General features: G+C 33.2%; 1 protein-coding gene across 5 annotated transcripts; it reads right to left on the reverse strand.

Moving 5' to 3' along the window:
* Positions 1-699: 699 nt before the first annotated feature.
* Positions 700-27,731, reverse strand: LOC145317396 (uncharacterized). Of its 5 annotated transcripts, none has more exons than XM_080158453.1 (17): positions 27,643-27,731; positions 16,895-16,973; positions 11,866-11,932; positions 11,156-11,247; positions 10,218-10,284; positions 9,428-9,482; positions 8,892-9,012; positions 7,545-8,559; positions 6,870-6,938; positions 6,566-6,628; positions 6,198-6,276; positions 4,554-5,934; positions 3,332-4,292; positions 2,976-3,088; positions 2,333-2,509; positions 1,616-1,837; positions 700-1,392 (listed from the first exon to the last, which is right to left on the reverse strand). In XM_080158453.1, the coding sequence occupies exons 2-17, from the start codon at positions 16,949-16,951 to the stop codon at positions 1,243-1,245; spliced, it is 4,689 nt and encodes a 1,562-aa protein (XP_080014579.1). In that variant the 5' UTR covers positions 16,952-16,973; positions 27,643-27,731; the 3' UTR covers positions 700-1,242. The 5 variants fall into 5 exon arrangements, with proteins under 5 accessions (XP_080014579.1, XP_080014582.1, XP_080014581.1 ...); XM_080158456.1 differs by lacking the exon at positions 27,643-27,731 and adding an exon at positions 20,925-20,946; XM_080158455.1 differs by lacking the exon at positions 27,643-27,731 and adding an exon at positions 17,850-18,007.
* Positions 27,732-27,843: the final 112 nt, after the last annotated feature.

Raw genomic sequence — 27,843 nt, forward strand, 5'->3', positions numbered from 1 at the left:
AGTGACAGGGAAAATAGCAACCTATTGCCGACATTTTTTTCGTCCTTATATCCATGAATATTCAAAGTCTAAAGGTTAAATTCGACTTTCTTGGACAAGCAAACTACGACGACATTATCATGACCACAAGGAAGCTGGACGCATTTCTATGGAAGGATTGTTACAATTTGTTAGCTGCATAAATAAAGGATATATAAGGTGGAAGGAATCTTAATGCTAGGGGGAGATTTGAAATTTGTATCAAATTTTAAGGATTTTTTATAAAATTCGTTTATTGTATAATTCTTTATCTAAAAGCGGAAATACAATTTAAGTTAATTAATTTTGACATCTGTGATTGGTGGATTGAAAACTATCTGCGCTCTGATTGGAGAAGCTTAAGTGTCGTATATCATTTACCCAATTAGAGCGCAGGTAGTTTCTAATCCACCTATCCTATTGGTCAAAATTAATTAACTTAAATTGTATTTCCGCTTTTAGATAAAGAATTTTACAAAAAAACGAATTTTATAAAAAAATCCTTAAACTTTGATGCATATGTCAAATCTCCCCCGAACATTAAAATTCCTTCCAACTTATATATCCTACTGCATATCAGAGTAAAACAATAGAGAGGAAAGGGGTTAAAAATCTGTATGTCCCCACTCCGTGGACCCTGTACCGACTTTCAACTATTTTTAGAAATTAAATAAAATGCAAATGTTTAAAAAATTATTTATTCTGTTATTTCTAAACACATAATCTCGATATGTAAACGTTCACATTTATTCAATTTAATTAATTTCTTTTTCATCATAAATAACCATTAAAATTTGATATTGCTAAAAATCAACAATTTTTAACACTTTGGGTGTTATACCTAATTAGTTTTAAAACAATAGAATAAAATAATTAAAATGTTTTATGTGTTAATTTCCATCACATAGAGTTTAACAAAAATTTGAAATTTTATTCATACGAAAATATCTACGCTGTTTCTTTAAAAGGTAATCATAAAGGATTAACTGCAAAAAATAATTAATAATTAATTTTAAATATATACATGTTTGTATTATTTTAAAAAGAATAAATTTAAAAGCACTTTTTCTGTGCTTTTATTTAAAAAGATTAACAATAAGTACATAAAGCACTTAGTAACAACATTGTACTTGATAAAAGTACACATGCACAGTGTACACTGGTATAATATCTAAAATAAAGTACATAAGGATGTACTGAACAAGAGTACATATAATGTTCCTATTACTGAGTATCTACTGGGCCAGCAAAATTTCTTCTTGTTTGTAGCCGCTTGATATGTTGGTAAACTTTAAGGGCCGGACCCAGTTTAAGGCCCAGACTGTGCAGTACATCTTTTCTTGTCAACACAAGAACACTAGCGCCATCTAACTCCTGAAAATAGAAATATATTTACAAACTTCTGAACTTGCCAAATATTCTAATAACAACAATTAAGAATTTAGCTATATACAGTTCTTTAGTATCAGGGATCTTAAGGGATAAGATAAGTTGATATACAAAACAATGATAACAAACAAAATTAAGCTCTCTGTAGTATTAATTAATGTTAATGAACGTATTCTCAAAAATTTGATTTAAATATGAATTCACACACCTGATCGAAGAACACCTTGGCAACAGTTTCCTTGACACCATTCTGCACCAGATACTGCGACATCCTGGCAGGAGACCAGCCAGCAATGTCAGGTATACTCTGGTCCACCGGCAGGTCCTCCCAGTTCTGAGGGTAATCCTGCGAGGCCGGGCTGAACCTGTATGCCAGGGAACCAAGGTGAGGCCAGGGACTCACTCCTGGAGGCAGGGCTGGTAATAGTTCCTACAAAAATATAACAATGATATATGATCATCGTCAAAGAAGCTGTGCTGATCTCATCTCTTTAGATAAAACTAACTATCCATAGATTCTCTTTCATTGCTAGCTCTAATAATAATAAGATATGGGTTTTTAGTAGAAATTACCAATTAAAATTAATAGGCATTTTCCCAAATAATGTCTAGTCAAGCGCAGAGCTCCCCCTTATTTTCAATTGATTTTTTTAAAAAATGGGCATTGGGTTCTTTACTCAATAGGTCCTTCGGGGAAAGCACCAAACAATAAATTGTAATTTCGGTTATTATAAGATGGAAGTATTTTTGTACAACTGAATTGTTTTCCCTATACCTAGTACCGGTCTTTATAGAAATGTAAAAAAGGCTAGTATGATATAGAAGAACTGGCATAAAATTGTACAATCGGCCCTAACTATTTTTTTTCTTTTCCTTAATTTTTAGATCCCTCCCCCATTTGCTTTAAAAAATACGAATAACATACCTCAAAGAAAGTTTCAGCGCCCGCAGGCAGAAGTTTCTCCTCCTCCTCCCCCTTGTATCCTGTGTGGGCTGCACACGTGTCACACTCCCACCTTCCCCGCGGGGTCCGCAAGATGGCGGGCCTGTGACAGCTCATGTGGTACGCCTGGTCACACGAATCACAGAATAACAACTTGTCCTAAAAAAGGAGGTTTTGATTTAAAAAGTATTTGGTACCTAGAAATCATACTTCCAAGAAAGTTAATCAATCGAGAAAAAGTATTGTTTTTTATAATCCTTTTTTTAAATAAGGGAATGGAAGGAAATTCTGACAAAGTTTTGTCCAGAATTTACCTGGAGTCCAACAGGACATAAACCTAGAGGTCTATTAAAAAAAACTTTATAACCAGAATTGGCTTTTGGTATATAATATTATTAATACACTTGCATGATTTGGTTGAACACATGAAATTTACACAAACCTATGGCTTTTAGTAAAAAAGATAATATGCCTTCATCATGGTAGAACACAAGCAGATTTTACACAGTGGCCAAGGATTTTAGTAAATAATGAATAATATGTCTTCATCATTTGAGGTATTTTTCCCCAGAGAGTTCAAGACATATTAATGTGCTTTTAGTAAAAATAATATTGATATACTTACATCATTTCCTGGTAGTACACAGACAGTGCAAAGTTTACAGTCAATACAATGCCAGGGCTGTTTGTAAATTCTATCTGTCAAATCTTCAGGGTAGTTCAGACATTTAGGATGAACTAAAAAACAGGTTGAATATTTGTCAGCAAAATAGTTTTAACAACAAATTAAATTAATGTGAGGTAATACTAATAAAAATCTTTAAAGTAGACAAACAAGGTAAATTAAAAATAAAAATCTAGTTTGCCTGTTTAGGTGCAATGATTAATAATAAAACACAAGCCATTTTTCTTATTGATCTTCAAGTTAAGGACAGTAGAAACCAAAAAATTAGCTACAGCAAGAAATTGTTACAAACTTACTTGTTTTGTTGCATTCTTTGCAGAATATTAATTTTTCAGATTTCTTGTTTCCCAACTCACACTTGATACAGGACGCTGCTACTTCCTTGGAGTCAGCTTCACCTGTGGCGGCCACACTGCCTCCCCCAAGTCCTCGGGAACTTTTACCAGTCGGGCTCTTTGAAGACTTTCCCTTGTTGTGTTTAGAAGGCGGTGCTGTACTCGATGGCGATATTTTACCCTTCGGCTTTTTAGATTTATTTCCACTGGGCGAGGGTTTTGTGACCGGCCGTGTTGGAACTTTAAACTCAGAATCTTCTTTGGCAACCTTTTTGTTTAGGTTATCTTTAGGGCCACTGGCGGCTGTTTCTTTAGAATCTTTAGCAAGTTGATTGGTATCAGTTACATTACGAGGGGATTTACTATGCCCATCCTCATCTGTCTGTTTATGCCCCTTGTCAGGTTTAGTTTTGACCGGCTCGGGCGTAACCGGAGGCGGAGTCGGTGTTGACCGACTTTGCTCACGTGACCGTCGCCGTGACCCGTTAATGCTTGATGCAGGAGTATTTAATGCAATGTCTGTTGGCTTTTTACCCTTTGCCGACGAATCCCAACTTTCCTTTTTAACTGGTTGCGTTTCAGCCGCAAGCGGTGAGGCAGTGTTGGACATGCCGCCCCTACGCGTGCTTCTGCCTTGACTAGTTAATCCTGCGGCGCCGGACCTTGGCGGCGGCGGAGGCGTGTGTGTTTTAGGCGGCAGATTCTGCTTTACTGGTAATTCTGCGTCATCGTCAGAATTGCTTTCCACTGGTTGGATGAGTTCCTTGAGACCGTTTGTCTCAGGCATGGCGTCACTGTTGCTGTACTTGCCCTGCTGGCTGGCTGACCTTGCAGGTACAGGGACAGGCGATACTGTCCGACATTTCTTGATGATTCGGCTTGGAACATCATGGTCTGCAGGATCAAATATCTTTCTGGCTCTCTAAAAAATAAAAAAATAACTCAAATGGAAATTTGAAAAAGAGATTCGGTACTACTCTATCTTTTAAAATCTTTTAAAATGAAAATGTTTTTTTTTTTAAATAACTAAAAATATTGTTAATTCAAAACCTTAATGTATTTAAATAATATAATTTATGCATTAAGAATTTTTATGAATATACAAGAATTTAAAAGCATTTTATAAGTAGTAATCAATACGAGAGACTACTCGGTTTGCTATGAACATGAAAATAATAATTACCTTTCTGCGTCCGCTGGAAGTTCTAGTTTCAAACTGCGGCAGCTCGGGCTCTGGTTCCGGCTCCTCTGGGATTTCTTCCTCTTCATCCTCCAGCGGCTCCGGCGAAACACTCAGACGCTGAAGCCGTTTGCTTCTTGCCGGAGGCTGATCAGCAACTGATTTGGCTGCTAGCTGTGCAGCTTTCTTCTTCTTGTCTAATTGTTCTTGCTTAGATTCAGGTTTTTTGTTTACTTTTCTATTTTCTTCTTGGTCTTGAAAATTAGCAACTTGGGGCGTTTTAGAGGGATTCTTTTTAACTTGGTTTTTATTATCAGTATTTTGATGATTATCGTCAATGTTTTGTTCATCATCAACATCGGCGACCTTTTGTTTCTTCCCGTTTCTGGTGACAACAGGTTTAGAATCAGTTGCTTCTTTTTTATGGGCCTCTTCTTTTTCTTCTAGAGATCGTTTTCTTTCAACCCTTGCTTGTCGTGCAGATTTTACAGGAACGTTGCGTTCATTGTTTGCCTGTTCGCCACTAGCACCTTCCTTTTCCTGTTTAACAACAGCTGTAGCAGAAATATTCGGAGATTTTCTATCTTTTGCGGAATAATCAAGAGCACTAGCTTCAAACACTCTAGATTTTCGCGCAATAACTGGAGTTTGTTCGTTTTGTCCGCCTGAACTTGGTGATGTTAGTTCCTGGCGGCTGTATGGTTGGGCAGTGGGCTCTGGCTTACGGGTTAAGTCTGTCGGCTCTTCCATTGATGTGTCTATGATAGTGGTTGGTGTTGATGGGTGTGAGAAATGAGTTACTGACTGATGATATGAGCCAGGATTTGTAGGCATTGATGATGTGCATGAAGGTGTTGAGGCTAATGAAGTGAAGGTTGGAGATGATACGGAGCTGAAGCTTCCAGCGCTGATCTGAGGAATTGACAAGCGGTGGGGCTGATCTGAATCCACGGCTTTTGACTTGACTGCAACTTCCCCAACTGTGGATGTTTTAGGCCGGCCCTCCTTAACAGTGATGGACACCTGCCATGCTTCTTTCTTCACCTTGGGCTTGATGGGCACTATACAGCTCTTTCTGTCCTCCTGCTTGATGGGATGATGAACAGTTGTCATGGACAACTCATCCAGTGGCATTCGAGTTTTATGCGCAGTAATAGGCGATGTTGTTGTTGCGCCTCCAATCACGGGAAGAATTTCTACGTTTGGAGAGCACAGCGGCTGGTGGGCGGGGTGGTGGTGTGCCGGACTGGGCAGTAGTGCGTGGCCGTGGGTTAGGCTGGAGGTAGCCGGGTTCTGGTGGGCAGGGCTAGGCGTGGTTCGCTGGTGGGCGGGGTTAGGCTGGCCGGGGTGGGAGTGAGTTAATACCCCTTTGTCATGGACAAACCTAAAATAAATAGTTTGATAATCCAACTGTTCAATGTTAAAAGTTACAATTTTATATATTTTAAGAAAATCTTAATTTTCTACCATCTAATGTAAAATGATAAGACAATGAATAATAAATTAATATGAATCCCATTTTATAATAAACAAAATAACCCCAATAGTAGATTAAAATTATTAGTTAAAAAGTTAGAACACTATTAGTTTAGAAGCAACCAATCAAAATTCGATAAAAGTACCCAAAGTTGATTTTTAGATAATTACCATTCATTCATATGCGCAGGAGGGGGTGCCTGTGACAGCTGAGCTATGCTGGAGTATGGAAGAGGTTGAGAGGTCAGTCCTGATCATAATTACAATATAGATTCAAGTTTCAATTATTTTTCGGTTATTATAAGTGGCTTGGTTGTCAATTTAATATATACCTGCTATATACATTTATTTTAAATAAGATGCCTTTTTCAAAGTATCAAAAGTTTTTGATTCAACGAATTAGAGAGTATGGTTGGTTATAAAACATTGGATACCAGTGAAATTTTTAGTTTGTGATGTCTCTCCCACCTTAGAATATTTACTAAAGGAAAATTTTGTTAATATGATTATAAAATTGAATCCTGAAGTATATTGTTTGCCTGGCGGGAAGGTGGTGACTGTTGGTATTATACTTCCACCTGCAACTATTCCAGGTACAGGTCCTGCAATATTCAGAAATTTATAAATACTGGAGATAATACATAATCTTTAAACCTACAAAGCTATAGCAGATGCCAGAAAGTATCTTTTTATTGAGCCATATCCTTTAACTTCTAGAAACTATTTAGATAAAGATTTGACAAATCTAGCTTAGCAAAAATAGCTACCTAACACGCTATCTATGGACATATAATCATTAAAGAATATAAAATAAGTAAAAATTTTATTATTGGCTTTCCTCACCTGAATTAAACGTTTGTAAATGAACAGGTTGAGTATAAACAGAGGAACTGCAGACAACACTATTACTCACTGAAATATAGAAACAAGATTAGATTTCATCAAAACTTATGTATGCACTTTGAAATGAAAAAAACTCTAATAACCTAACAAAACGACAATACGTGTTACTGACTTAGAAACATTTAAACTTTTATAGGCCATTGCTTTAAGGAATATAGGTCAAAAACTGTAAGCCTTTTCTTCAAAAAGTCAAATTAATAGTACTAACGACTTCTAGAGTTAATGACTAACCTAATAACATAAAAAAATATTTGACATAAATCTTTCCTTTGATTATTTTTTTTAAAATTAGAGCAATGTTTAATAGATTTATACACAATCTATACCTACTTGGAAAACTATTTTTAATTTAATTCAAAATTCAGCAAAATAAAATTATTTTTGTCTTATTAACAGAAATAGAAATAGAGTAATTTATAAAAAATTTGATGAAAATTAGAGTTTATTAAAAAAACTATTTTAATAGGTAGGTAATAAAATTAAATTTAGATATTAATAAGTCCTACAATTTCTGAGATCTTTGATTTCAGCAGACATTCAAATACACACCAAATATGTCATACAAACCAAACAGCTAAATATTATTCTACTTTATATATGAAAATATGTGTTTACCTGAGAGAGAAGAATAAGGAGTTGGAACAGAGAGAATGGGGCCCTGAACACTTGTCCCCCGGGAGGGTGGATCCTTCTTGTGCTTCCCCTTCCCTGACTTAGGCTTAGACTTCATCTTCATGAGACTGCTGTTGATGAGAGACTCCTTGATTAACTCATGTTTCATTTCTTCTTCAGATTTTATCTCCTCGACAACAAAACCTTTCTCAGAAGCATTTATTTCAGTTTTTATATCAGCTGTTGCCTCCTCTTTGATCCAGACTTCAGTTTTAATGTCAGCTGTTGGCTCCTCTTTAATCCAGCCTTTAGATTCAGTTTTAACATCCGGCGATGTATCACCACTAACGTCGGAAGGAACAATGTTGCCCATATGGTCAAACGTCACGTAATCTGAGTATTTTTCGGCTTTCGGCTTCTGCATGCCAGCCGCCTCCATTTCAAGTATCTTCTGGGTCGGCTTGGGCTTGCGCTTGGAGGACTTGAGAGGGATGGTGCCGCGGTAATGCTTGTGCTTGTTGATGCTCGCCATGAGGTAGCTGTTACCCTCGGCCTGGTGCTTCACCAGGTAGCCAAGGTGGATCTCATGCGCAAGGATGGTCTCTAGGTCTCTGTACACTGCCCGCTTATTGATGGGGCGCTTAGTCATCTCAACCGCGTTAATAATGTTTTCCTTTGTAACCACATCATCGGGGGCAACTTTTAATTCTTCCCTAAGAATTAGATTCAAGGTGACGGGGTCCATCTTTTCTACGGCTCCGCCTGCACCACTAGCACCTTCCTTGTTGCGGTTGGCTGCACCTCCTTTCGGACTTTTCCTTGGACTTGCGGCTCTTGGCGGCTTGGCTGGTGAAGCAGCAGGTGTAGCAGGGGTAGCGGCTGGTCTAGCCTCGACGCCGTTGTTTGCCGGGTCGGCTGACCCGCCGGGAACAGCGGCTGTATTCTTGCGCCTTCCTACACGCTTGTGTAGCTTCTTCTCGGAGGTTATGCGAAATGAAATGCTACCCTTGTAGTCAACCTGGTAAAAATATTAGTTGTAAGTTATATCAATAATTAAACAAGATTGACGAGTTTTTATGAAAACGACTTATTAATATGAAAAAAATACTGTCTTTTCGTCTATAGACAATGGCATACACAGTCACACCCTAAATACTTAGGCCGATATACATCTAATTATTGCATAGAACGACAGAAAAATTATTTTTTTAATGCTTTAAAAGAAACAATGGAAAATCCGGACTGGACGTATTAATTCTCTCTGCTCTTGCTATTATTGTCATTTGTCTGGCAAAGCAGCAATAGAAACCACTTTTACCTCTAGTACTAATGACACAATTAATACTTTACCTTTTCAAGAATAGCTTGATGGCAGAGGTCGTCAATCTGTTGTACAACCTCCTGTACAGACCTGCCGTACTTTCTGTTCACCCAGTTACAAATACGCTTTGTGTCAGGCCGCGCCTTGCGACCTACAGTTCCAGATTATATATCACTATTTGTTCCGAAAGACTTAAAAAGGGAGAACATGTAACAGTGTTGATGATTGTCAAGTTGAAAAGGATATAAAAGTGTACTTGGATTTTAAGAGAAGATTTTGAAAGTTTATTGGTTATCAAGTTTTAGTACTGCGTAGGTACTAAGCATTACTATTGAACATTAAGAAACAATAATAGTAGATTTTGCCTTTGTGAAAAGACATTTTGAATACCTATTAATTTAGAAGGGTAAGAATTTTCATAACTTGTTGATTTTTCGTGTGTTTGTAATTTATGTTAGGTCAGGTTAGATTATGTTAAATTTGGGACAGGATAGCTGCCCTGCGCAAAAGTTGGGCATAAACATAAATAACTCAAAAATTGAAACATTTTTAATGTGATATATTTCCTTTCATAACAGAGATAGCAGCTAGGACAAGGTCTCTTGTCGAAGTGTTCACTCCTGATGTCATACAATACTCTAGATTATTACCCAGGTAGAATGTTTTACCCAGGGTATCTTCACTAAAAAACTCACAGAAAACATAAAAAAATGCTAAGACTTAATGAAAAATAAAATAATGATAGGCTAAAGGGGTAGTTTCACGAAATGCATTTGAACTTAATTTAGTGAACCGCATATTTTATCCAAGTTAAATGGTTAAACTACATTTATATGGCATATATTTGAAAGAATTTCAATTTTCTACCACGTAGTTTTTAAAATATCAAGACTTGAAAATCGTCTTTTTAAATTGCATATATCACAAAAAGACGATTTTCAAGTCTTGATATTTTCAAAACTACGTGGTAGAAAATTGAAATTCTTTCAAATATATGCCTTATAAATATAGTTTAACCCATTAACTAGGAAAAATATGCGGTTCACTAAATTAAGTTTAAATGGATTTCGTGAAACTACCCCTTTGAAATATCTAGGGAGGAAGGGGACGTAGCTTAGGTGTCTGTTAATTACAATGGTACCAAAAAATTTAAACTATACTATCTTAAAAACTTTGTGCACTTCTATTGAATTGTAGTTGACTGGTTCCAACCTAGTACTGTCAAAACTTTTTAACTAATATAAGTAATCTACATTAGGGATAATTTAGTTGATCATTATTCAGGAAATATAGCAATTTTTCATCCATTGTCTTATACCCTAAGATCCATGGTTATAATCTATAGTATTGTATGCCTTTATCAGTTGGGGGTGTTGTCAATTCAGCTTCAGGGGCTATGCCAGATGATATTGTTGTGAAAGACTAAATAAAATTAAAATATTATGTAGAAATGATTAGTAAACATAAAATAATTCGATTGTAAGGTTCTTATGGAGTTTGATTTTAATCTAACTGAAACAAAAAAATTATTGGTTTATAAATGAAACCATAAAGACTAAGGGCGAAGGCACTTGTGTCCATATAAAGCCTCTACGTTTTATGTTTCTCATAATCTGTTTGAATGTTAGAGTATGAATACTCTGCAGACAAGTTTAATATTGATCATAGTCAGGTTTTAGACTATTTTTTGTTTGTTTTTAGTGATGAATAATAAAAAGCCCATATGCCAAATGAGTTGTTAATTCTAGATGTTACATGCGTATTATGAACAAAAAAAATAATAAACGCCCCACCCTGCCCTGAAACACAGACAATTTGAAAAATGAACGAGGAAACTGGACAATGGACAGACTGACGTCATAAACGTACCTGGATATTAGAGTCTGTAGCAGACACAGCACTCAGGTTGATATGAAGTTCAGGGAATATATCTTTCATACCTGGATATTACAGTCTGTAGCAGACACAGCACTCAGGTTGGGGAAGTTCAGGGAATAGAATAATCATACCTGGATATTACAGACTGTAGCAGACACAGCACTCAGGTTGATATGAAGTTCAGGGAATAGAATAATCATACCTGGATATTACCGTCTGTAGCAGACACAGCACTCAGGTTGATATGAAGTTCAGGGAATAGAATAATCATACCTGGATATTACAGACTGTAGCAGACACAGCACTCAGGTTGATATGAAGTTTAGGGAATAGAATATTCTTACCTGGATATTACAGTCTGTAGCAGACACAGCACTCAGGTTGATATGAAGTTCAGGGAATAGAATAATCATACCTGGATATTACAGTCTGTAGCAGACACAGCACTCAGATTGGGGAAGTTCAGGGAATAGAATGTTGATATATCCTCGGGTAAAATCGGAGTACCTGCACAAAAATAAGAATAATAACATCCATAAAAGCTATGCTCTAAAATTAGACAAACAAACGACCATCAACACTCAATTTTTAGGACTTGATTATAGAGATGTCCTGTATAAAATAATGTAGCTTGTTGTCCTAGGAGTCATTATACAAATGTTAAAATCGTAGGCAAGAGGTATAAATTAACTCACAGCTGCCGATATTTTTTTTCTCAGAATGGCTTCGAAATCAAATTATATCCGCTAAATTATAATCAGTTCTGGTTTACACTGGAAAATCATGTATCGTGTTGTAAAAGACTTATTTCGAAGAAATAATAAAATTAATACTAGTTTTGCATAATCTTAAAATTTTTCTTTTACTACCACGGAAAGTTGTCAATAATATGATGCGATAAATAACTATTATCTCGAAAATTATCAAATGCTTTGCAAAAGCTTATCTTGTAAAGTGAAGCAAGAAAGTATATCTGAATGTGATTCAAAGATAAAATTGCTGGAAAAAAGGTTTGCCCATATCTAAGACAGTTCCTTAATAGCCCTGTTATTTTTGTTCTTTATAGAATAAGGAGCTCTCTAATTACGAGAAGCCTTAAAAGATTGCCTCCCCATGTATCCAAACCTGTGTCAATGTATAAGTCAGCGGTCTCCTCTGCGCGTGTACCCTCTCCATCCACATATATTTCATCCTAAATAATACGTCATTATTTACGTATCCGCAGACAACTGTATGAAAAAAGAAACATATTGTAAACTTAAATTCTAAGACTTTATTTAATGTAAATAACGCATTTGAAGTAGTATGATTGTTTGGTCTGTAGCTTAAGATATCTATAACTGCTAAACAGGTTGGCTCTTTCATTTTAGAAATTATTCACATAGGTCATAGAATGGTTTAGGCTATTTTAATTTTAGATTCAAGTATTGGTAGGGCTTTGGCTATTCTTTGCCGATCTCTTTCTCTAGATTTAAATAGATTAAAATACTAACAGAAAGACCGATAAATTGATAGATATTCAGACAAAAAAAAAAGACAGATAAGTTGAGAGAAATACAGACAACAAAAAGACAGATAGATTTATCGAAATACAGACAAGAAAACAGATATACAGATAGAGATAGACAGCAATACACAAAAAAAATACATACGGAGAAAGACATATAGATAGATAGAAATACTGAAAATCAAACAGACAGAAATTTAGATTGATAGATATACAAACAATAAAACTGACAGACAGATTGATATTTATACAGGCAATAAAAAGGAAAGACATATAGACGGTTATACAGACAATAAAAACGGACAGACAGATAAATAGATTGATAAAAATACTAGTGATGGCAATCCGTCGAATTTTAGGGCCGGATTCGGATTCCGGATTCTTAAAAGAATCCGTCAAAAAAAGTGGCGGATTCCGGATTCTTATTTTTGGCGGATTCCGGATTCTAGCATTATTTCAAAAGGCTTTTAAAAAAAATACATGAATCACGAAAAGCTGTGAAATGAAAATAAATATATTTTGATGTCATGTTACCGCTGTACAGCCAACTATCAACTCCGTGGTTTATGTGGGAAGAGATGGGGGGTGATCTTTGCCTCCAAAAAGAGGGAGTTGAAAGAAAAAACTCAAGACGCTAATTTTAGCCTACCAATTAAAAATCCAGAATCCGCTATTAAAAAACGGATTCCGGATCCGGATTCCAAAATTGGGCGGATTCCGGATACCGGATCCGGATTGCCAACCCTAAAAAATACAGATAATAAAACAGACAGACATTTAGATAGATGGAAATACAGACAGATTGATTGATATATAGGATGATAGGTATATAGACAAATTGACAGAAATACAGACAATCAAACATACAGATAGATTGCTAGAAATACAGACAATAAAAAAGACAGATAGATTGATAGAAATACAGACCAAAAATCAGACAGATAGATAAAATGATAAGAGATACAGACAGACAGACAGAAAGATAGATATATTCATAGAAATACAGACAATACAAAAAGACAAGAAAGCAGTATACACAACGAGAGATTGATAAAAAAATGGACAGTAAAAAAGACAGAAAGATATATAGATTGATTGAAATACAGACAATTAAAACAGAAAGACAAATGACAAATAGGTAAATTGATAGAGTACACAATAAAACAGACATTTAGATTGATGAAAATACAGACAATTAAAAATATAAAGAAAGATAGACTGATATAATTACAACCAAAAAAACAGACAGACATTAAAATAGATTGATAGAAATACAGACAATCTAACAAACAGACATTTAGATTAATGGAAATACAGGCAATTAAAGATATACAGAAAGAAGATTGATAGAAAAACAAAAAAAACAGACAGACATTAAAATACATTGATAGAAATACAGACAATCTAACAAACAGACATTGAGATTGATGGAAATAAAGACAATTAAAGATATAACGAAAAATAGATAGATAGCAAAAACAAACAATAAAAATGACAGAAATTTAGACAGATTGATAGAAATGCAGACAATTTAACAGATATACTGGTGGATAAATTGATAGTTATACAGTAAGATATATAAGTTTTCCGGAATTTTAAAGTTAGGGGGAGATTTGAAATCTGCATCAAATTTTGAGGATTTTTTATAAAATTCGTTTTTTCTATAATTCTTTATCTAAAAGCGGAAATGCAATTTAAGTTAATTAATTTTGGCATTTGTGATTGGTGGATTTAAAAAAACTGCGCTCTGATTGGATGGCGTACATCATTCAACCAATTAGAGCGCAGGTAGTTTAAAATCCACCTATTAAATTAACTTAAAATTAATTAACTTAAAATGCATTTCCGCTTTTAGATAAAGAATTGTACAAAAAACGAATTTTATAAAAAATCCTTAAAAGGGGGGGGGGGGGGGGGGCGAAAGTGACACTTTTTAAAACCAAAACTAAAAGTCAAAGGAACTCAACTAAAAAAAGAGTTACAGGTCTGACATTTTGCATGGCAGTTGCTTTATAGGGGTACAATATGGAAATGTGAAGAAACGGCGGCGCAACCGCCGAAAACCGCCGAGAAAAGGCAACAAAATTACGGCAGGAAACGGCGGTTTTCGGCGGTTGCGCCGCCGTTTCTTCACAGTTCCATATTGTACCCCTATAAAGCAACTGCCATGCAAAATCTCAGACCTGTAACCCTTTTTTTAGTTGAGTTCCTTTGTTGACTCTTAGTTTTGGTTTCAAAAAGTGTCACTTTCGCCCCCCCCCCTTTGATGCAGATTTCAAATCTCCCCCTAACATTAAAATTCCGGAAAACTTATATATCTTATTATACAGACTAGCGGCTTCGCCCCTAGCCTCTAGGGGCTTTGCCCCAAGAGGTTTGATCAACCTAATTTTTCGTATTTTAGATTTAAAAAGAAAAAGTAAAAAATTTTTTTTTTGGGGGGGTATTTTTCATTTTTTGGGGGGGTTGGGGGTGTACCACCCCCCAAGAAAACAGCTTAAAACCATCACAGGACCAGTAGGTATATTCCCTGAAGAGTAGAGCCCAATCGGTTCAGTGGTTACTGAGATCTTAAGCTTCAGACGGACAGACAGACGGACAGACAGACGGACAGACAGACGGACAGACATCGTTCTACTTTGTATTATAGACAAGAAAACAGACAAGAAGATATATATATTGATTAAAATACAGACAATCAAAAAACAGACATTTAAATTGATAGAAATCCAGACAATTAAAGATATAAAGAGAGAAATGCAGAAAAGAAAACAGACAGAAAGATAGATAGATTGATAGAAATAGAAACAATAAAATAAGACAAATAGATAAATATACTAATAGAAATATGTACAATAAAAACAGACAGACAAAAGGAAAGAGTGATAAAAATACATACACTGAAACAGACAGATAGATGGAAATATTCCTATAGATTGAATATTGATGGAAATACAAATAGATAGATAAATAGAAATACACACAATAAATCAGACAAATAGATTGATAGAAATACAAACTGTCAAATACAAATAATAAAACAGACAGAAAGATGGACAGATTAATAATAATACATACAATAAACAGACAGATAAGTAGATATGTAAAGAAATTTGTTAGATTGAAAGAAATAGCCACTGAAACAGATAGATGGATTGTTGAAAATACATACAATAAAAAAAGGCAGACAAATAGAATGATTTATAGAAATACAGACAAACAAATACACAGAATGATAGAAATACAGACAATGAATCAGACAGACTTAATGATAGACTGAAAAAATACATACATACATATGAAACAGATAGATAGATATGCAGACAGAAAAAATTAGAGATTGATAGAAATACAGACAATAAAAAGGACAGACAGATCGATAAATATACAGGCAATAAAACACAGACACAGACAGATTGTTTTAAATCAGTCAGATAGATATTCAGAAAATCAGAGAGACGGATAGATCTATTGATAGAAATACAGACACTAAACGGACAGTTAGATTGATAGAAATATGGACAATAAAACAGATAGACTCATAGATACATTTATGGAAATACAGAAATACAACATACAGACAGGTTGATAGAAAGACAATACAGATTTATAAATTATTAGACGATCCAACAAACATACATATAAAAAGCTTGGAATACATACAGACAAGAAAACAGATATACAGATAAAGAGATTTAAAGAAAGATAGAAAGATACAAACAATAAAACAGACACACAGAGAAAAGACAGAAAATGAAAAATACAGACAGATAGATAGATCAATAAAAATACAGGTATATAAAAAGAAAGATAGATTGATAGAAATACAGAGATATAAATTGACAATTAGATTGATACCTAGAAATTCAGACAATCAAAAACAGACAGATTAACAAACAATCAAACAGCAATGTAAATAAATTGCTAGAAATACAGACAATCAAAAACAGATAGAACAACAGACAATCAGACAGCCTGAGCCATGTAAATAGATTAATAGAAATAGTGACAATAAACCAGATAGATAAATACAAATGTACTACTTAATGACCTATACATGTAAAATATAAAATGAAATAGGAGTATATAATTTATAATTTGATAAAACTATTGTCTTATCGGTTTTAAAAGTAAAAAAAAACTAAATATAATCCCTTAATTAATTCATTTAAACAAAATGATGAAATAAAATTAACTTTTAAAATCATTAAATTGATAAAAAACTAAAAGCTTGTAAAAATGTAAAACTTTTTATCCAATTCAAAAACGTTATTTTAAAGCTGTTTAAAATGAAATAGTTAATTCTTACCATTTAAATAATCACTCAATAATGATTTTCTTTGTTAAATTTTCATACAAAAATGTAGTTAAAATTGATTTAAATGATATTTAAGGTGTCTAAATTAATAGCGTAAAATGTATATCCCCCTTTGCAACCCCCCTTCCCATAAAATTAAGAAATGCTCTACACAAAATCAGCTGATAGAGCATTTGCGACAGAGAGAGAGATATAGAGAAGGAGAGAGAGAGACGCTTTGATAGGCATATTTCGGCACTGAAATATGCTATATTTTAGCATTTAAACTAATATTTAACACATAAATATGATAATTTAGTAAATAAATAATAAATAATTAAGTTTCTAACCTGGGCTAGTTGGGAATAAACTATAGACTGAGTGTCACTAGCTCCAGACAATGACATAACTTATTCTTACAACTCACATCTAAAAAAATATAAAAATAACATATAATAACATTAGAAAAACATAAAATTTTTATATAAAACAATACTTAAATAGTTAAAATTTAGTTTTATTATGAAAATAATGACTAAAAATTAAAGTACAAATAATTATGAGTAAAATTGTTGTTCATGACAAAACTAACTTGAAAAGCAAGAATAAATATGACAACTTTAAGTCGCAAGTTACAAATAAACATTATCTAACTAACAAATATAATAATCTAAAACTGTTAACGACATCTTGAAGAACTAAAATACCTTATATGAATGATGACTATGACATGTAACAGGCTTGTTTCAGCAAGAAATTTATAAAAAATTAAAATTTTTGCTGCACATAAATTGTCCGCCTGTATGGATTGTGTGGCTCAGAGGAGGAAGGACTAAAATTTGTGAGGTAGAGTAGAGACAAGAGTTTTTGATTCTGCGCACACCACACACACAGCGCATGCGCATAATCCCACTCCCCCCCACTGCTTCTTCATACCCTGCAATCTTAAATTTATCCTTCCTTATTTTATTAAATAATCCCATCTCGGTCCTTGGCCACCCCCTCCCCCCAAACCCCCATAGCTAAACATTCCCCCCTTGTTTGCTACGTGCTGCCTTCTGTCCGCTAGATTTTCTAGCTTTTGTATTCTACAAATTATAAATCGTGCAAACCTGAATATATTCTTATTTTAATCATTAATTAATCAAGAAAATATATAACATTAATCCTAATTCATACATAAAGTGTTAAAATCTCAGAAATTCCTAAAAATCCGGGAAAAAGAACAAAACGAAAAGGCAAATTTGTACAAGATTAAAGTGTAAACTGAAATGAAAAATAGATTTGATCACTAGCTAAACTTACCAAGTAACAATAATTAATTTATCAGTTTAGACGTGCGTAGCCTCTCTACACATCTTCACTCCACTTCAGCCGTCAGTATTTATCACAAAATGACAATTTATCATTAAAATTAAATTTGATCTGCGATTTTTTGTGACGTGCAACAGTATTCCGGGCTTGCAGAACTGTGTTACAGCCGTGTGTCAGACTCTGACTAGCGGGCACTAGAGCCAGCACAGTGGGTCCACTGAGGTTAGAACATTATATTATAAGATGGGACTAAAGAGAATAAATTCTGTGGTATAGTGAGGAGGGGAGGGAGGGGGGGGGGGGACATCCATAACCTCCGGAGGAATCCTGCTCCATGTTCCAAGCATGTGTATATGTATAATAATGTACGGGTATTATATAGCTCACCTTGCTGTTCTGCCCCCCTCTAACCCCCCCCCCCCGGCTTGTATATCTACCTCTATAGCGTTAAATTCTTTCCCTTCTCTCCTTTCTTTTCTCTTTCTCTGTAATGCATCAATTTATGTATATAGATCTATTTCTAATATATATAAAAATTAGATTTTGTATTTAAAAAAAAACTCTTTTTAATTTGTCACTGTTTAAATACAGTACTTTGTGTTAGCAGTCCATTTCCTTCAAGATGCATTTTAATCTTTTTTCTGCTCTGCTAGTATATTTCATAATTATTTGTTTTGCGCATTTTGGTTATTCTAAGCTTTTAGCCATTTCCTACTCTTGAATCTCTCTTTTTCCTTTCTCTCTCCTTTTCCCTTCTCTCTCCCTTCCTTTTGTAGTTCTCTTTGCCTGTCCTCCCATTCTCTTGAGAAAAGAAATGGTTCAGTTTCATTTTGTGTCCCTAGCTAGCACCATCAAAATCAGAGGAACATGCGAAATTTTTCCCCCCCAAAAAATCATCTAAAATTGAAGAAAAAACTGCATATAAGCAAAATACATACCTTTAAATTCAATAAAATTTCAATAAACAAAAAATGTTCTAAGCCCCTTGGTCCTTTTTATGTGTACTTTATTAGAACCATGAAGTATGAAGCAGGTATTGAATTTTAGCATGGTGGTAAAGAAATATGTATACTATGTATAGTAATGTGCATATTAATACAAAAGCGATAAAATAATAACACAAGAGTTAGTTTAGTCAAGGATATCTAGTCAGGATGGCATATTACCGTTTGCATGCAATTTGCGCACAAAATGTTTAAAGAAGGACAGTATATTTCAATTAGAAGCAATTGTATAAAGAGCTCATAGTTCTAATGGGATATGGCAATGGCTGATAAATTGTTGTGAATCTACAATGATGATACACAAAATTACCTCTTCTGGTTAACATGTTCAGACACTCAATCGAATGAACCAGCCAATCACGTTTCAATAAAAGTACCCAAAGTTGTTAAGCCAACAAATAGGGAAACGTTATTTTGTACCTTTGGGAACGTTGTACCATCTTTAAAGGAGCTACTAGATCATCTATGTTTTGCTTTCAAAAGAAGTATGTTATATGTCATTTTGATTAGAAGCATTTTTAATGTATAGGTGAACACTACCTCCTGGGAAAATAAAGTCCCCTCATCTCCTATTTAAAAAATTTAAAGAAGATTGATAAACAAACGATTAATAGGAAATGTTTTTAAGAAATAAAAATAATACGAACCCTTTAGAGTACGACAAAACTAATAAAATAGAACAATCAAACAAAAATGATTATCTCTTTATAAACTGTAGGTATCTATTATCATAGTCATATTTTTTAAAATCAAAATAATCTATGTAGCGAAATTCAATGATTCATTTAAATCCAAAGATCCTAAAAAAATATTTTTAAAAGCGAAGCTTTTCTATAATTAGAGTCGGTCCGTCTGTCCGTAACGGATAGCTTTTTTCGTTAATTTAGGCATGTTAGAATTGTCCTATCGATTTCAAACTTTGCATGGTGATTCCATTAGTATTTAGGTACGATTAAGAAAGCGTAGCAACTCTATAATCATTACCAGAATGTCAGTACGTCCATTTTAAACATGTCAATTTTTTTACTTTTTTAACAACAAATTTTAATGTGATCTAATAATCCGATTGATCTGATTTTTGGCATATTAATTCCTGGGACAACAAAGTATAATGTTATAAGCGAAGCAACTCTATAAACAAGTCCTAAAAATGTAAGTATGTTCATAAACATTATCCTGTATCCAACAAATTTACTTACATTTCTGATTCGACTCTTATACATTTATATTTGATTATTCAGTTCTGACACTATACAATTGTTAATGTCCTTTTTTCCTACCGTTTCAGTGCTTCGCTTTTATGGATGTTGTCATCCTTGTTTGAAAGTGTAACTTAGCTTATCTACAACCCTTAATTCTTTCTAAAAATTTACCCGGCAGAATTTAACATGTATTATTTTGTGAAAATGATTGTTTACTATTGTATCTATGAGGATATTAATATCATCAAGATATGTAAACTTTTCAAAAAAATTCTAAAAAATACATACTTTTCTTCATTGAGCGCGCTATGCCCTAATTTAACTACCTTAATATTTGGTTAAGAAAAAGATTGTTTATAAACTGTAAACAATATTTGCTTGCTATTGGAAAGGTTTTTTAGACAAATAAGTTACTAAACAAGACTTGTTTGTTGGTTGGTAGGGTTTTTATTTTAGGTTCTGTAAGGATTAGAAGAGCTCCACAGGAGTAGCACCCTACAGTAATAGGGCCCCGCAGAGTTAGAGCCCGCCGTAGGGTAAGGATATGAGTATTTTTAAAAAACAATCCTTTTAATTAAGTAAAAGGATCTCTGTCTATGTGTGTGTACCGAAGGATCTCGCTAACTACTGACCCGATATGGTTCTCCTTTACAGGGTAGCTTCTCATAAGTCCTGGGAAGGTTTGTAACTATTTTAAGGAAAGGTACCAAAAAAAAGACTACTGCCTTTTCGTGTAAAAACACACAAACCTTAAACATTTAGAATTTATTTCCTTAAACTTAAAGGCTACACGACTTTAATATTAATATACAGCAACCTTGCCCTAAAAAATGCAATCAAAATTTATAAAAAAGACTAACCAAAAAACTGTCTTTAATAGACGTCCATAGTGTCATAGATCAGTCAGACTTGATAAGAAGACTCTAAAATTGTAAGAATTATTCTTCTTAGAACAAATGTCAAGAAAGTACTAATTTTTTGAATTTGTGTAAGAAGTGAAAACTATATGCTTTTTTAAAATCTGGATGACAACACCCATAAAAGCGAAGTGCTGAAACGGTAGGACAAACGGACATTGACACTTGTATAGTTTTAGAACTGAATAATCAGAATATAAATGTATAAGAGTCGAAGCAAAATTGCAAGTAAATTTGTTGAAAAACTGCTTGAAACAGGATATGTTTATGGACTTGATTATAGAGTTGCTTCGCTTATAACATTATACTTTTGTCCTAGGAATCAATAAACCTACCAAAAATCCAATCAATTGGATAATTAGATCACATAAAAATTTGTAGTTAAAAAAGTTAAAAAAATCAATATGTTTAAAATGCACGTACGGACAAAACATTCTGGTAATGATTATAGAGTTGCTACGCTTTCTAAATTGTACCTAACTACTAAAGGAATCACCATGCAAAGTTTGAAATCGATAGGACAATTCTAATATGCCTTCATAAGAATATGGCAATTGAATATTTTAGTTACACATGGGCTGTGTATCTAACCTAATAAATAATTGTAAGGAAAATAGATCAAAGGGATAGTTCTATGAAGTGTATTTAAAGAGTTAAGGTACTTAGAGTAGTGAACTTTTATATGTCTTAGTAGAATATATTAGGCATTGGATAGATATGATTATATGTTAAAGAATTTTTAACATTGACCAGACCAAACTTTTTTTATTTGACAATATCGAAAAAAGTTAAAGAGATTTGCCACATAAATTACATGAGAATGGTCTATTTTTTTCCAAATATGTATAGCCAAAACACCAATTTTGGATAATCTTTTTCCACATATTTCACAAGAGTTATAAAAAAATTGAACAGGGGTTCCCCTTGGGACAAGTTACTTAAAAAACATAAAAAATAACGTCCGGTTCACTATAGGACAGGTTTTCTATAGATTCTTTTTAAAAAAATAAAGAAAACCGTCCGGTTTACTTACAATATACACATTATCTCACGTGGAAATACCAACTAACCATACAACATATATATATATAAAAAGACCATTCTCATGTAATTTATGTTGCAAATCACTAACTCTTTTAGATATTGTCAAATAAAAAAAGTTTGGTCAGGTCAATGTTAAAATTCTTTATCACAATCATATCTATCAAATGCCTAATATATTCTACTAAGACATATAAAAAGATCACTACTCTATATACCATACTGAATATTTTATTGGCCATTCTTTGTTGTTATGTGTATTTTGTTGTATAAAAAGTTTAAAGTTCTATTAACTAGTAAATGCTATCTAAAGTTGTATTTATGACAAAAAAGTTTTTGCCATATATAACACGCAACGAAGTTGAAAATAAAAATGAAAAACTCATTTTTAAAGGAAAATCCCTGGTAAAATCTCTTAATTTTAATCAATAACTTATATTATGCACTACTACGTTATTTAAAATAGAAAAAACTTACAGTTCACTATTTTTTTTTAAATGCACTTCGTGAAACTATCCCTTTAAATATGATTCTCGTTAGGGCAGTTTAATGAAATCCTTACTTCATATAATTAATTTTTCTAGAAACAGATAATTAGAAATCTGAAAATGAATTGATTTGTTGCAAATAATGAATGATTAAAAAAAGTACATACATATTATTGAAAAGGAGATTAAATTGGAAAATTCTGCAAAATTTTTTTTATTAAAAATTTATTTTTATTCTAAAATCTTAAATCATCATTATAACTTATGAGGGATGGATTTAAAACCCATATTATTGTGAGCGCATTCACAGAAAGTACCTCGTGGAGAACCCCTGTCTGTCTCTTGGGGCATTATATAGTTACGTTAGTTGATTACTTAAAATCAATGTTATTATATGGCATCTCTGTAAAGTATTCGCTTTCCTCACTGACTCACTCACTCTAGCATAATAGTTTTATTCAGCTATTAAAGTGCCCTAGAAGTCTTGTTTAATGATGTGTTTATCACAAAATTACTTTTGTAATCATCATGTTGTAATCACTTTTGGAATAAAAATTCTACTAAATATTTTTCTCGTATTCATTCGAAACTGATTAATATCCGGTGGATTAGAACCGGTTATCAGCCATACATAAAAATTATGTCAAGTTTTATATCCAGTTTTTTACAAATATAAAAATGTACAATCATAATGCCTTCGGCATCTCGGGGCTAAACTGGTTTAATTCTTATAATTGTATATTTTATATCCGCAGAAAGCTGTTTATAATACGATGCGGGAAATAACTATTAATTCATTTAGTTAATTACTTATTTGTTATTGTTACTAATGCAGATTGTCATTCTTATTTAATATTTCAATTTCAACTTGCTAAGTAAATAAAAGAAAAGAAAAAAAGAAATAACTTTTTCTCATATTCCAAGATGAGATATTAATTTATGATATGCAAAAATGCACCTCATTCACAGTGGATCATAGAAGCTAAAGCTCTTTTTAAGCAAGCTTGGAGGATAATATGGATTATTGGCATTTTATATTACTTGTAAGTTTAAATTGATAAAAACCGGGGAGTGGGGGGACCATGGCCTTAAATCTTTGTGGGCTTTATTTTTAAACTTGACTGGTTAGTAGTGTCCAAACTTTTACACCAATAAAATTATATTTTTTTTGCATATTTACAATATAGGTATATGTTCTAAGACTTAAAGCAGAAGTAGATTGAAAAGGTAGGGTGTTCCTTTTTGAGTTCAACTGATGGATCATTAAGTTCAAAACTTTGTTGAGCACACCCCTGGTTAAAAAATTTCAAAATGTAGTATTAAAACCTTTGACTTATGAACATAAGAAATGAGTGTTTCAGATATTTTTGCCAAAATATTAAAATGAATAGGCATTTTGCTTAAAATAATAATATTATGATCTAATATGCATATGTAATTTACAAAGTTGAATAAAACTAAAGTAAAGATTTGACTAGTAGTTAAATTTGCTTGTTGCGTAGCTTAGGAATTTCAGGTATTAGCAAATCTAATAAATAAGCATGGATATATCATTAGATAAAATAAATAATCTTAATTTTAATCAATATATTTTTTGCATTACAATATATGGACATATATGATTTTAAACATCTTACATTTTTTTTTTTTTTTGGGGGGGGGGAGTGGTTGGTTGAAGTAACGCTTACTTCTAGGTGTAATAATAAAATTAGTCTGATTAGCAAGCCTCAACATTTGTTTCCTGTAAATGTACAACTTCCCCCCACCCCACTTCTGCAAATAAGCAGTTACATAAACCTAATTGCAAAGTACCCAAAAGTTATTCTAAAATTATCTTTTACCATGAAATATAACCCTTAAAGATTTCAATAAGATAAAAAAATAAACTTGAGTATTTATCCATTTGCTTTTTACATCTATTGGAAAGTATGATAAGCGTCTATTTAAATTGTGTACAATGCAAATGTACATACAAGATCAACTTTAAACAAATTGATCAATGAAATTTCGTACCTATGGCAAAAAAGGGTAATTAAAAGTGTTAAATTATCCCTTAAGTATAAAAATTTAATATAATTGTAAGGCTAGACTTCACATTTACAACAAAAATAATACTTTTATGTTTATAGATATCTAAATATCAAATATCTTTTGAATCTAGTTTATCTACCTATTTATTGTGTTTTTGTACCCTCCCCCCCTTCCCCTACACAAAAAATTACCTTGTCTGAAAGGGAGGAGTAGGTTGCGCTAAAAATCCGTAAAGGTATGAGTTTTAAGGCTTAAAAATAGTAGTAGAACGATAATAATCACTAAATATGTGTATTTCTTATTTAAAAGAACTAAAGACAAAATATATTTTTTTTAAGTTAACATAAATTTTTATCGTTCTACTAGGTACTGTTTTTAACTTCAAACACACAACCTTTACGGATTTTTAGCGCAACCTACTCCTCCCTTTGTTAGAATAAGAAAAGAGCTAAAAATACTTATACATTAAGGCCAATCCATTCCTGTGATTTAAAACCCAATACTGTTACAGAAATATATGTATATACTCCCCAGAGGGGAGATTAATTAAAAAATGAATAAAATGCATAAAAAAGATTATGTGTCACAAACTAGTGCATACTAAAGATTAAGGATGGTGATACTTTAAAGCAATCCCCCCGTCCCCTTATAATATCAGCATAAGAGGTGAGTTTTTCTGAGTGTGACTGCTGCATAAGATCTCACTACCAATCAGAAAGATTAAGTATTATTTTAAGGAACTCTTAATGTATTTAATGGGTCGTTAAGTATTTTTTATCCATACATCTATCCCCCCTACCCCAAATTCCGAAACATAGCTAGAAATGAGGAATGGGGGTCGCCACTCAATATAGCACCCTTCTAAAAAGTATCTTCATAAAAAACATTAATGGTTATTACATATTAAATCATATTATCTTTTTATAGTGCACAAAATCATTTTCTAGATTTTAATTAAATTAATGTCATCAATTTTGTTACATTAAAGTATTTTCAAGAAATTCATTTTTAAATTTCACAAAAAAGATATTTTTCCAGAATAACAAATGTACAAGGTATTTTGCCAGGGGGGTGAATAAACCCCCACCTCTCCTTCTGTACGCATTTTCTTCTAATGGCTTGACTCCTTGAAATGCGAGTAATTTTTTGGAAATGATTTTCCCTTATCGCTTTGAAACCGATTAATATCTGGTGGATAAGAACCGGTTCTCAGCCATACTGAAAAATTATGTCTAGAATCGTATTAAATCTCAGGGAGCAAGGGAGGGGACAATGGATCGAATATTCAATCTTTAGGAGTCTCAGACTTTGGGGACTGGCTTAAAGGGAATGTGCAAGAATTTAGCAGTTTCTGACTGAGTTTGGGGACTTGCGCAAGAAATGCCGTTACTTGCTATGTTAGTTTTGAATATATATAGTTTTGCAGACAGAGAGTAGTTCAAATATAAATACACGCCCCCCCTCCCATACTATATTTCACTCCCTTCATCCCCACCTCCTTTTTAAAAGTAGACGAGAAAGGGAAATGGAGAAGGGAGGTGGGGGAAATAAACAGGATAAAAAGGGGCAGGAAGGCGTGCGGGTCATATACTTGCCCATCCAGCTACACGCCTGCCTTCCCCTTTTTTCCGTGTTCACATCACTTGCCCCCAAATCTCTTTTCTCTTTACCTCTTTCCAGGGAGATATTTCTAGTAATTAATTACAGAATGGTTATGTCAGTCTGTAATACTGGTTGGTAATCTTATTTTCAAATGATTGCTTTTTTTCTTGGAACTTTTTTCTTAGTTTATGGTTTTCTAGATTTAATCAACAATCACTTAACAATTTCCACCATATTTTCGGGATTATTCTGGTTTTCATGGCCTTTCTTCAAAAACTCTTAAATTGAATTAATTGCCTATTGTCCCCTCCCTTACTCCCTGATTAAATCTAGTTTCCTACGAATATAAAACGAATAATTGTTTATTTTAAATCCTTGGATAGCTGTTTATAATAAGATGCGATAAACAATGCAACTTTTTCCGTATATCAGGAAAATAGTTTAACAACATGCTAACGCAATCAGGTTTATCTTATTAAAAAAAAGCAATAAGCTGTTTTCGTCCGTAGCGAAAGATCTCGCTAACCACTGAAATATATAGTTCTCCTTTACAGAAAAGCTTCTTATAATGGTATGGTCAATGCTATTTTCTGCTCTTAGAATAAAAATCTCCTAAATGCTAGGGATGCAGACGCTAGTGTCCCATAAAGCTAATTTGTCCCGCGGATACAAAGAACTTAAGTTTAATCTGGACGGACAAACGGAAAGGCATTCGTCTACTTTGTCTTTTAGATTACTAACACTGAAAAAAATATGTTTTGCATATGAAAAGCATATTTTTATCATTATTATTATGGAATATTAATAATAATGATGTTATTCAATTATTCAGAAGTGTTTATTTGTTGGTTTTTCTAGTTTTTTTTCTGGGCGGAACACATATTATTAGATTTGGCATTCCAGGGCATTTTTAAGACTATTTTTGGGTTAATCCGAATCAAAAAGGATTTAAAGGGCCCTAATACGATTTACAAAATTATTTTATCCCAGGTAGCATTTTCTAACTGATTGCATTACCATCACCTCCCCCCCTCTTTTTACGGATAAATAGAAAAAGAATCGGATTGGTATGCATCTCCTTAGTTGAAATATTGTAACTTTGACTTTGTAATAGCGTTTGACAACTTTCTAATGTGGAGTATTTAAAAAATATTTTACACTATTTTTATATGTAAGTAACAGGATGTCTTTGTGTACCGAAGGATCTTTATAACCGATATTAATGCTTCTCCTTTACAATATAACTTCTCATAGGTACTAAGAAGTTCTATTTCTTTAAGTGGTGAGGTTCTTTTTGGTGTCTGATCTCGCTAACCACTCAATCGGTTGAGTTTCCTTTTTTCACATAGCTCCTGGGATGGTTTCAGGAAACTATATTTATGGGATGGTTTTAGGCCAATTTCTTTTCCATTTCAGTTCCCTTAGAACAATGAGTTCCTATAAGCAGGGGCGTAATAATTACAATGTTTTATTCTTTCTTTATGTAAAATCGAACTAACCTTGAGTGGACAACGACATTTTTCCTGAGAGTTCACTTTTCAAGGTCACATTTTATCTGAAATTATTCAACAAAAGGAAACAATTTAACATGGATTGGACAATGACATAATAATATGGTTTTGAACCATTAAGGAATATTTTAAAAATCTCCGAACAAATACGGGGAAAAGAATAATTACGGTTTTGCCAGGGAGGGAGGG

This window comes from Acartia tonsa, chromosome 4, assembly GCF_053477335.1.
Source record: "Acartia tonsa isolate MP-2025a chromosome 4, ASM5347733v1, whole genome shotgun sequence".
In the NCBI taxonomy this organism is placed as follows: domain Eukaryota; kingdom Metazoa; phylum Arthropoda; class Copepoda; order Calanoida; family Acartiidae; genus Acartia; species Acartia tonsa.

Excerpts from the sequence above, each read along its gene's own strand:
- LOC145317396 (XM_080158453.1), bottom strand. The coding sequence starts at position 16,951 with ATGTCATTGTCTGGAGCTAGTGACACTCAGTCTATAGTTTATTCCCAA. Across the intron at positions 1,838-2,332 it reads GCGCTGAAACTTTCTTTGAG|GAACTATTACCAGCCCTGCC; the intron begins GTATGTTATTCG and ends ATATTTTTGTAG. Across the intron at positions 1,393-1,615 it reads CCAAGGTGTTCTTCGATCAG|GAGTTAGATGGCGCTAGTGT; the intron begins GTGTGTGAATTC and ends TTCTATTTTCAG.